This window comes from Clytia hemisphaerica, unplaced genomic scaffold (assembly GCF_902728285.1).
Source record: "Clytia hemisphaerica strain Z4C2 unplaced genomic scaffold, Clytia hemisphaerica genome assembly, whole genome shotgun sequence".
NCBI classification, from domain to species: domain Eukaryota; kingdom Metazoa; phylum Cnidaria; class Hydrozoa; order Leptothecata; family Clytiidae; genus Clytia; species Clytia hemisphaerica.
The window spans coordinates 2,414,261-2,426,013 of NW_027103286.1; the positions used below are offsets into that span (position 1 = coordinate 2,414,261).

The 11,753-nt window shown below is 35.8% G+C and overlaps 1 protein-coding gene across 1 annotated transcript; it reads left to right on the forward strand.

The window, feature by feature from the left end:
• The first annotated feature begins 1,738 nt into the window (after positions 1 to 1,738).
• On the forward strand, positions 1,739 to 5,126 carry LOC136806959 (doublesex- and mab-3-related transcription factor 1-like). Its single transcript, XM_067063540.1, has 4 exons — positions 1,739 to 2,100; positions 3,196 to 3,300; positions 3,745 to 3,870; positions 4,096 to 5,126. The coding sequence occupies exons 1-4, from the start codon at positions 1,800 to 1,802 to the stop codon at positions 4,986 to 4,988; spliced, it is 1,425 nt and encodes a 474-aa protein (XP_066919641.1). The 5' UTR covers positions 1,739 to 1,799; the 3' UTR covers positions 4,989 to 5,126.
• Positions 5,127 to 11,753: the final 6,627 nt, after the last annotated feature.

Below are 11,753 nucleotides of genomic sequence, written 5' to 3' on the forward strand. Positions count from 1 at the left end.
ATTATATCGGTCGGGAGACAAAAACACCCAATACGCATCACAAAAATCTCATATAACTCAATAATAACAATACCCGAGACAATACCAATGGATATGATCCGCCCTTTCTGTAATAAATACAATCATGAATATTAGCCTTGCTCTATAGGGCTCTTCCAGAAAAAAATTGAATACGTGGTGGGTCGACTAAAATTCGATTTTATAAGATCTTGATTTTGGTGCCCCCTATGAAAAGTAAATATCTTTTAAAAATTAATGCGAGTGAAGCAATTTCAGTGCCCCTCTGAAAAACCTCCGCCCCCTGCCACCACGATACTGGTGGAGGATATAACATTTTTTGAAAATTTACCCCCTTCCATACATCGTCAATTTTGACCCCCCAGACAACGGATCTCACCCTCCAGACATTCAAAATCACCCCTAATCAGAGCAAGTTTGCCCCTAAAACAATTTTTCACTACCTCCGGACAAAATATCATACCTCCAAAATATCCAATAGCAATATGTCCTCCACCCCCCCCCCCCCATGTGCAAAAAACTTTCCGGAAGAACCCATACCAAGCTTATTGGCATCCACTCATCGTATTGACAAAATGAAACAAATCATATAATCGATACAGTGGTGTACTGACTTCTATGGAAAGGATTTACCACATACATGACCGCAAATGACATTCATTCCAACTGTTTTTGAAAAGAGGGGGTGTATTCAAATTATGGCTGGAGCTAAATATTTTACTGGGTCTGTAAAAAGAGGGAGTCTTTTGATAGTTCATGGATGTACAATATCTGATAACTCATCTTCTAAAAATATTTTATTTAGGTCGATTGGTTTAGGATTCCAGGAGACTTATTAGTGTTTTGATATCCGATCTAAAAAAGCCTATAAATGAATCATTGTGACCTCGGAAGAAAAGATATCAAAACGATGTTTTAAAACTTAGAACTAAAAACATTCCATGGGAAATTTAGACCTGACTCAGCTCTATAGGTTGAAGACCTTTTACTTTTTAGCCTTGCAACACGTTTTCTGCTGGAAAGATACATGTTTTTGCAGAGCCTTAAACCCTAAAACGGATGAGTCAAAAACTCCGGGGATAAAGATACGAAAAGGCTAACTCAGGTGTTCCAATTAGATTTTCATTAAATCATCTGAAAAGAGATAGAAAAACACTCCAATTTAACAAAGATCTATTCTTTAATGAAGCTCCTCTTCTTAATTTAACTATCGAGTTTTCTTAAATAGATTTCACACGTTTCCCTAAGTTTCCCCTTTTTCATGAATTTTACCTTGGCTAAAAAGTTTAAAACCCTATGGTAAAAGATTTTGAAGGCGAAACGGGCGGGAAAGGTGGTCATGTAAGGGAACATCTTCTGGTGAGTATATTTATTTCTATAAGTTCGACGAAAGAACTCATTAAGAGATTCCTTTACCCCTTGTATCAATTAAGAAATATCTTTTCAAAAATGAAGATTTAAATGTTATCCAAACGTTTACTGGACAAATTAACAAGGAGATGATAAAATCGGGAAAACGAAATTCTTTCTTCATCTTCATTAATCTATTATCAAAAAGTCGTTCTCTCTCTTCCTTTCTATTCTTCTATTTTTCCAAATTCTAAAAGGGATTCTTCTCAATTTTAAAACAATTGTTTGAATCGTTTAATCACGTGATGATAAGTTCTTTAAAAAGTCACTTGAGCTCTCTCAATGACTTCACTTATTTGTCTGATGCTTAACCACTGACAACTGACTTTAATTTAAAAGAGGTCTAAAAGTGGTATATTCCCAGGAGGAAAATGAGTATGTTAGACGATAAAAAGAGATCACCAAAATGTGCACGATGCAGGAACCATGGATTCGATTCTTCATTGAAAGGCCATAAAGGATATTGTCGATGGAGAGATTGTATGTGCCCGAAATGTGTACTCATTGTTGAACGCCAACGGGTCTTAGCGGCGCAAGTTGCGTTACGCAGACAACAAATGCAAGAGAGTAAACAAAGACCAGGCCCATTACCAAGAGGAGATGGATTTTCAACTAAAACCCAATTATCACCTAATGAAGCATTACAACGCACAAAAGAAAATGAAATTAAAGGTAATGAAATTTTTAATTTTTCAAAGTTTAAAATTTAATACAGTCAAGCAATATATCTCGGTGGTATGGTGATACCACTCAAGCTTCTAAAAACAAAAACTTTAACAATAATTAATTTCAAATTTAATTTTAATTTTTCATTTCGATAGTTGTGAAAATACCTTGAAAGTGTTACATTTTACAAAACGTGTGCTGAAGCTCTGCCGTTACGCATCTAATGCAATATGTTGGGAGGCATTTTGAAACTGGGGCTACTGGTGATCATTAAGGGATATCGAGCAAACATACATACACTGTGTAAACATGATTTCTTATCAAATTTATCATCGGGTTAAATCAATTTTTGTATGTTCTGGCTGCTGAGCTTTTTAAAGGCTCTTCATATATATGTTAATTTTTTTAAATTCTGACTTTGATCAAAGAATATTTCGGCGCGGTCTTTTTCCTACGATTGGGCGAACTCGATACAAATTTCCCTATCACGCAAACTACCGCAAACAAATAGAACATCTGGCTCATCACTATTAGAATATTGAGAACACGTAGCAAAAATAAAATATACGACAAATGTATATAAAAATATTTTTGTAACGAAAGACAAAAGCAAGGATAGGCCCCCGTGCAGTGAAAAAACGTAACAGCCGTTAGACGGGTTTTGTTGACAAAATAGTTTTCAAAAAGATGGAAGATGGTAAATTATATCGAAAATTTTGTATTTTGTTTCAAAAAAAAAAGAAGAAGATATTTTTACAAAATTTCCTTCAAGATGTTCACTGAGTAACTCAAAACAATGAAAAAATAATAAAAATGAGGGGAAATAGAAACATCTAACAAAACAATTACTTTTTTATGACTTCATTTCAATGTAGGCACAGCATGATTTATCAAACTTTTTCCAACGTTTATTTAATTTCTTTTTCTGGCTCCCCCCTGACAGCGTACTAGAAAATAAATAGGGTGCAATATGTGCCATATTTGATGAAAATAACTCGCAAACGTTTTGTTTCAATATTGTAACAACAGTTTTTTGTCAAAAAGGCACCCTATTGTGATGACGAGTCATGTTGATAAAAATATTCCTTTTCATTATTTTAGTGGAAAATATTGAGAACAAACCAAGTGTTGTGTCGCCAGGGCCTGAGCACAAGCCAAAGTCACCCAATATCAAAGAATTTAAAGAAAAATTACCAAAAATGACAGGTACGTTGCCCCTCCCAAAAGATTAATCAATTAAAGTCGCCTATTGTTTTTAGCTTTGTATTGTTCTTGTAAAGGTTCGAATGAAAGAAACGGTACAATAAAAAATAACTATTTAAAAGTTATCTTAGTATCTTTTTTTCTTGAATCCCCTGTTGTTTTTCTTTTTTGCTTCGTGTTTCAAAGTGAAGCTACCTGACCAGATGTGAACATATGCTTCAAATAATTTGCCATTGTTTTCTCCCTTCTTCACTTAACCCTTCCTTTGTTTCTTTTGCCCAATTGGACATCTGAGGAGTAGGTTAATCGATATTTGAATATGTTTTATCCAGATTATCTCTCCACAAAGTCAAATTTGTTTAAACAAATTTGTTTCGATCTGTCAATGTTTCATTTTATTATATTTCTATCTCTTATCCTTTTTTGTTTTGTTTTTCCTTTTGACAGGTCGACCATCAATTCCGTCTCTATCGCCACACCAAGCTTACTCACCGCCCTTCTATTACAGAAAACCAATATTCTTCAAGGAACCCCCTTCTGCATTCCAGATGTGGGCACCTCATTTAACCAAAGGTACTAACAATTGTATTTAAATTTATCCGCAGAGAGTTTTTTGTATCTAAATTAGATTCAGAAGTGAATATCGTCGCTCCAAGATAATTTTCGACAACTGAGACCCCTTAAATATACGTGAAATTGACTTAAATTATTTTTCAAGTCAAGGCTCTCGCTGATTAACCAACTCTTATGATTCGCATAAATCAATCAATAACCAATACTATGATCCTAATCTTACAGCTCGATTCCACGGCTCACCTCGTGAAATGCAACGATTCACGCCTTACCCATCACCACCTCCACCCACAGTGCCCTCTTCCAGCGAATGTCATAGAGGCGTTGACCGCCCTTGTTACATCGATGAATACTGCACTAAGAAATCTTTCGTATATCCTCCACCGGCCAACATGCGCCATGAATACATCTCACACTCAAATCCAGTTTTCCAGTCCAAAACAAAAGAACCAGTCGATCTAAATAACAACAAGGCGACAACAAAAGGTCCAAAATCTCCACATTATTCACCAGTTGGTCGAATCTCACCGCAATCAAATAACGACCTATCTTCACCTTCATCGTACGGTCGACAGCGATCACCATTCATGGATCGTCGCTCTCCCTCCTACATTGACCACCACGGTAGATCTCCATACGGCGAAAGACGATCTCCTATTTATCTAGAGAGACGTTCTCCACCATCCTTCGATTCAAAACACTCTCCAATTCCTGACAGATTTACCAAAGAAGGCGCATCGCCTACACCGGGAGTAACATCACCGAAAGACACTTCTAAAACAGACTCACATGCTAATACTCCATCTATCGAAATGCTTGCAAGATTATTCCCACGACATCAAACAACCACTTTAAAAAACGTCCTAAGCAACTGCAATAATGATCCTGTACGTGCAATTGAAGAAATTTTGGACAGAGTGCCAGCTGAAGATAATAACAACAACAATAGCATCAATCAAAAACTTCCACCTGTCAAAAACACTTACTCAGCAAAACGAAATGAACCAATTATTGACAATAAACATGGAAGTAATGACGATCTATCAAATCTAGCAAAAGCATTTGATATCCCAGTATCTGAGGAGAAAATTAGAAGTCCGAAAGTTGTACACTGGTAACATAAAAAATCCTCTTGTATAATAAAATACTGTTCAGCCTGAAATATTATGTATTTTTTTGTCTGTAAATACGCAACTCAATTGTAAATGATTAAATTATCAAACTTCTAATTTATGAAAAATATAATTTGGCTTCACAAGCTGTATGTAAATAATTATGCTTCATATTTCTTGCGTAAGGAAAAAAGTGGACCCTGGTAACGTCAGTTTTTCGGTCATAAAGGCCTAATTCGGTGGCTGCCCTTTTATCTTATGAAAGTCTCAAAATCCTATCCACTTTCGAACCAAAATCACATGCAGCTGCGTCCCCAAAAAAGATAACACGGATCTTCGCTTCTAGGAGACCATGTTACCACCTACAATCTTTTTATGCAATTGAAGTGTTCTGGAAGCATTTATTGCACTGTTTGTCTCCGTAAACTTATTATTACTTTATACCTAGTTGTCTTGGATGTGCTCTGAAATCTAGGAAGTACTTTTTACTAAAATATACTTGTAAGATATTTGTGTTCTATAACTTTCTTGGATTACCTAGGCAGCAAAATATTTATTTACGAAGATCTTATCATATAACAGATCGAAATTCCTTAGAAATTAGAAATTTCTCAGAACACATCGGAAAAAATAAAAAGGTCGCCTCGCCGGGCTGCTTTCATGATACTTACTGTGATCTAATTCACCCTCGCGAGCCAGGGCCGATAAACGATTTTGCGACTTAAAGGGGCCAGTAACGTATAATGGGAGGAATCGTTTAGGTTTAGGTTTATATCCCCCGTCAACGCGTCCATCAGAATCATCAATAGCGTAATAGGGTTAGATAAGCCATGGGGTGGAGGGTGGATCTAATTTAGATAGCGGTGGTTAATATTTATCTCTATGAAAACTTGGCCTCTGGTGGTACCCAGGCAGGGTAGCGGATAACTTAGCGGATTATTTTGGTTCAATTACTAGGGACGAAATAGCTTAGTGTTTTATGTAATGGACATAAAAAATGATTTTTGATGTTAGATTTTTCATTCTTCTATCTAGTGTTTTATGATATCTGTTACCCGGGGGGGGGGGTACCCCTACACTACACGGTAGGGCGTTGTCTCTCTAGATGTCACGTGATATTTTCTCCAGTGATCATTGGTTTACTTTCCTCTGTACGTAAAGGTCCGCTAACACACAAAATTCTAAATTTAAAATGGTAGATAAGCAGCGAAAAATTCACATGTGAAAAATGTTAAACCTGTGTTGCATCAACCAGTCATAACTAAGTTCAACTAAATCATGGACGTAATCATGGAGGATGAGTATATTTTGTTTATGGTCATCAAAAGGAAAAAGTTAGCGATTGTATCGAGTAGTAGAGTCTGGCTTCCTTCTCCATCATCAGAAAGTCTTTTTTAAATTTCAACCAATGATATTTGGGCAGTTCCAGAAAAAAACCATTTTACCCCCCTGTGTGGACAACAGGGTTTTTTGGATTTTTCTTTACTTGAAAATACTTACTAGAAAGTCGAAAAATGTTTCGGAAAATCCATAAAATTTGCTCTATTTTCTTGCCAAGTATTGGTCTATTTTCTTGTCAAGTATCCCAGACTCCCGCGCTCCATAGGACAGTCTGGGAAATCCTCTCAATTGCACGCTTATGTACCGAGGACGTAAGCGCGCAATTGCATGGTTATAATTTACACCCACTCCCGCCCCGGTTGAAATTGCTTAGGGATTTCAAGGGGTTCAGAATTCTCTAATTCGGGCGAAGGCATAGTTTAAACAGGCAATCCATTTTTACAGAATCTTCTTCTACGATAAATTTTGAGTAAAACTGCCCTAGGCTTTTGAAATTCAACAGAGCTTTCCAAAGGAATTGCGTGTCAAAAATATAAGCAATTTTAAAGCGTACAATTGCACGCTTACCGCAAAAGCCGTCACCCGTCAACCTTGCTTAACGCTTACTGCCCGTTTCAGAACAATTTCGATAAGCGTGTATAAAAATTCTGCCGTTTTGATAACCGTGCAATTGCGCGCTTACGGCCTTGAAACATAAGCGTGCAATTGAGAGGATTTCCCTGACTGTAGAATCGGTCATCGGAACGGCTCGATGACGGATCAATCATCGGACCACTCGATGACAGATCGATATGTGATCGATGGATTACTTAACGATCCCGATAGAAGATCGATGGAAGATTCAGCCATTAAAAAGTCTTGAGTATCGATCCTTTGTTGATCCATTATCGAGGTAGTATTTTAATTGAGTATATCGATTCGTCATCGATCGTTAATCGATTCGTCATCGATCGTTAATTGATTCGTCATCGATCGTTAATCGATTCGTCATCGATCGTTAATCGATTCGTCATCGATCGTTAATCGATTTGTTATTGATGTTAGGGAAATCCTGAAGTTTTTCAAAAGTAAATTGTTACGGAAAATCTATGTTGTCCACAGGTCAGGGGGTAAGGACTATGGCCCTAATTTTTGGTGCTATGGGTATGGCTCTTTTCAGCGCCTTATTTTTTTACTTCTCAAACGAAAGCAGAAATTTGATGTGAGCGTTATTTTTCCAAAGGATCCTTTCTAATTGGATGAAAGTAGAGTGGCCAGTCAAAATTTCAAACTTTTTTTTCAAATTCAAAACCTACAGTATGTCATTTGAAAGCCCTTATCATCTGTACAGTAAGAGAAAAAATGAGGGGTCTTTTACCTGTCAAAAAGTTTTACTTCTTGAGATATAACAATTTGATTTTTTGGCACTCAGTTTCGATTTAGCTCAACCAAATGTCGGCAAAGTAGTGCGCATGCGCAAAAACAAAAAATTGGGGTTTTACCTTGTGCGGCCTTGAAAATCAGTCAACCCAGGTCAACCAGCTTCAAACTTTGGTTTACTACAAATGAAGTGAAAAAGATATCAAAAAACAGTTTTCACATTTGAAAAGAAGAAGCTTTTCGCTTTTGAAAACACCCACACATTTAGTTATAATCTTTAAAGTTTCAAAGAAAATCAGAAAACAAAACTAAAATGTCTCTTTTGACCTGAATCCAGAGGAAAACCCGAACAAAGCGTTGATTGGGGAAAAGCAGGAATCGCATGGCAAAAGGATGGTGAAAAAATCATGCCGGTAGACGAAAGACTTCACTCGTAATTGTTATTTATGTAAGGGAACCTAGAAAATTTTTTGGTGCTGTTTTTGCAGAGACGGAATATGGCAGACCGCACAGTGGGTTTTCCTTAATATTTTAGAAACGAAGAAAAATATGGGAATGCAGCCGCCCCAATGAAAGCGCTTCACCTAAATTAAATTGAATACTTCTTTTTAAAACAATTGCATGGCAACTGATATTGCTGATTGCTTGCGCTATCAATGAATCATGGGTCATTTCTTGAAATGGAAACACAGGGTATTTCCCAAGCTGAGAGGAGCCACAGTGGGCAGTACTGTAAGTTGGTCTAATGTCGACATCCGTCTTCTAATTCCAACACGCAGTTTTAGAGATAATAGTGAGGTGATAGACAAAATATTTTTTCCTCTCTGCTCTCTGGTCTCTAAGCAAAGAAATAAAGTTTCTATAAGCGGCTCCAACTTTGACAAAGGGTGTCGAGATTAGAAGAGGGATGTCAACATTAGACCAAGTTACGATATAAAGCCTTATAAGGGGCCAGGCTGAACTAAAGAGCCCTCAGAATATTGATGGAAAAAAACAATTGTTTACCATTCTATATTCAAGATTTTAAAATAGGCTTGATTATCTATTGACTATCTGTGTCAATCAATATCCTATCCATTGATTTGTTGAATGGTGAAAAAGAATGCGGCTATCATATTTAGATTTTTCCCTTTCTATTGATTTGTTGTCGATTGGTCTGTTGGTCCTCGAATGGAGGAGGAAAAGGTATGGATTGTATTTAGTGGGGCCATCCCATCAATCAAACAATCGAACTAATCAAAATCAATCAAATGAATAAAGCTGGAGTAAATTAAAAATTCATCTCGGACTTAAGGTTTACCTGGGTAATTATTCATCTGAAATAAAGAGAGACTTGGTTATCAAACTGGTGAAACTTTAATCCATTGGTTGAACTTAAAATCGAACACGCACAACAAATAAGAGTTTCATTGATTTTTCAATCAAACTTTAATTGTTCGATTAGTTCAATTGTTTAATCAGACGAGGTCAATTAACTGGGTTTGGTCTAAGGAAATTTGGTGACTTTGGGAATATTGATCTGTTCTTTTGAATCAGGGTGTAAATACTGTTGTCCCAGCCAAAAAGTTACAAACAAGATTCATGATTTGAGTTTTAGTTTTATCAACAACAACAACGAATTGCAAAATTGTGAACTTAGTATTTTCAAGCTTATAATTTAAAGGGAATCAATCATTTTGTTAAGATTTTTTTTTAATTATCTGCAAAGAATTGAAATATATACCGGGTGCGCCACAAAAAAGTTTCTCTCTTTAAAACTAATTTTCTCATAATCTAAAAGTTTTAAAAGAACCATTCTTATTTCATTGGAAAGAAGAAAGATAAACTTAAATTTTGGTGGGTCATTTATTGAATCCGATTCATTAGATCAAAAGTTATACTCAATTGAATAAAAAAGTTACTTTCAGAAAATGCTCAAAAACGTTAAAAATCGACCTATCAAATTAAACAAAAGCATAGTTATATGCATGGCTCCGAATGGGGTTCTAGGTCCCCCCAACAAATTTAGGTCCCCCCTACGATTTAGGTCCCCCCACTTTTCAGTAAGGTTCAGGTCCCAGTTGAAATATAAAGGTTCAGGTCCCTGCAAAAATTACTTTCAAGGTTCAGGTCCCAGCAAAAAAAGCTTCTGTCAGTTCTGGTAGTATTATTACTAGTTTTTTTACGTATCAACATGGCACGTCAACCAACTGAGGAAGAGAAGAACGAATTCATGTACATCATAAAAATGCATAAATATTTGGTTACATATCTTGGCAAAATGCTGATTATACAAGCCACGATGATAATAAATTTCAAGAACCTGAACTACCATGGGCCCCGGGTTGGGATTAAAAGTCGGGGGTCCAAATTGAAAATTTAAATAAATGTTGCCCACCATGGTTGGGCAACGAGAAAATTTTGGAATTTTAAGGGTAGAAATCTGCCATTTTAGCCTACATTTTGATAGAATGTAAGAGATAAGTTCAATAGAAAAATCCTTAACTTATTAACCAAAGCAATAGTGAGGGGGTATTTTACAGTTTTCTAATTAGCCCCCAGAACTTTAGTGTAGCCCTTCAGCTCCCCCCACTTTTTTAGGTCCCCCCTGAGTTTAAAAAATGAGACAGCTCCCACCCACTTTTAGGCCAATTTAAGATTTACACCCCCCCAAATAAGTGGGGGGGGGCGGAGCCATGATATGATATATCAGTATTTTCGTTTCAGTCATTAAAAATGATAATTAGCTGTCTAAATGACCTTTTGTTATTTAAAGGAGGTTGAAGTTATTTAAAATAAGGTTGAATTTCATTGAAAGGAAGAAAATTCGTCAAAAAAGGCGAAATAATCTGGTAAAATTCATAAAAATACATCAAATATGGGTTTCGAGGTAGATCCAGCCTTACATAGACTTTATCCAGTCTAGAACCAAAAATCTAAGAAAAATTCCAGTAAAACCAAATTAAATTAATGTTGATGAGGATTTTATACTTTTTCGACCCTTTTGTTTCAAAATTTATGTGTTTTGTTACGGAAAAATGCTCTTAATTATGTAAAGGCTATTGCAATTGCCAAATTTAAAGTAAAAAATTTGATAGGTCGATTTTTGACGTTTTCGAGCACTTTCTGAAAGTAACTTTTTTATTCAATTGAGCATAACTTTTGATCTAATGGATCGAATTAAATAAATGACCCAACAAAATCTAAATTTATCTTTCTTCTTTCCAATGAAATAGGAGTGGTTCTTTTAAAAATTTTAGATTTTGAGAAAATTAGTTTCAAAGAGAGAAACTTTTTTGTGGCGCACCCGGTATTTTGATTTTTTTCAGAGATAATTTAAAAAAATCTAAACAAATCATCTTCTATAAACGTAGTCTAAGAAAACAGCTATTTTTTTTAGAATCTTCCTTACAATCTAGTTTTTCTATTTATAAAAAGTAGATTGCTGACGTGTGGAAAGGAATTTCGGCATGACTGATCCTTTTGTTTCGATAATAACATCAATGCGGGAATTAATTTTCTTCTCAATTCTTTCTTTCCTTTTTCTTTCTTATCAGTTCACGCTTTCTCTCACTACTTTCAAAGCGTGGTTAGCTCAAGCGGTTAGATTGTCTGTCTCATATGCATGGGCTCCGAGTTCGATTCCAATAGATGTCCAATTTTTCAATTCTTCAATTTTCTTTTTTTAATTCTTTCTTTTATAATGAAGGTCAATCAAACAAGTAACTAGCATATATTACCTCCGCTCTCTGTCTAAGGTTTAGATAAGTTTTTCTTTCTTCAATCTTTTTTTTGCCACAAGCGATTATTCAAGGCTGAGATATAGAAGAACAGGTATAGGCGTTTGCGTCTGCGTTTGCTGACTGACAATTTCAGTTTCAGTTTCAGTTTCACTTTCACTTTTAGCCAGCGAGTGAGCAAGCGGTTCTTTGTAAGAGAATCGTCAAATAACTTCTTTCAGAATCATTGAACTTCTAGTTTTATACTTTAAAGGCAGAATAATAATTGATTTCCGGGTCCAAATGTTTGGCACTTGATCCAATCGTTTGCTTATCTTTCTTGCCTGGTCGTTATTTGAATTTCAGTATTCAA

Coding starts and splice junctions, on each gene's coding strand:
- LOC136806959 (XM_067063540.1), top strand. CDS start 1,800: ATGAGTATGTTAGACGATAAAAAGAGATCACCAAAATGTGCACGATGC. Junction 3,301..3,744: donor AAAATTACCAAAAATGACAG/GTACGTTGCCCC, acceptor TCCTTTTGACAG/GTCGACCATCAATTCCGTCT. Junction 3,871..4,095: donor GGCACCTCATTTAACCAAAG/GTACTAACAATT, acceptor CTAATCTTACAG/CTCGATTCCACGGCTCACCT.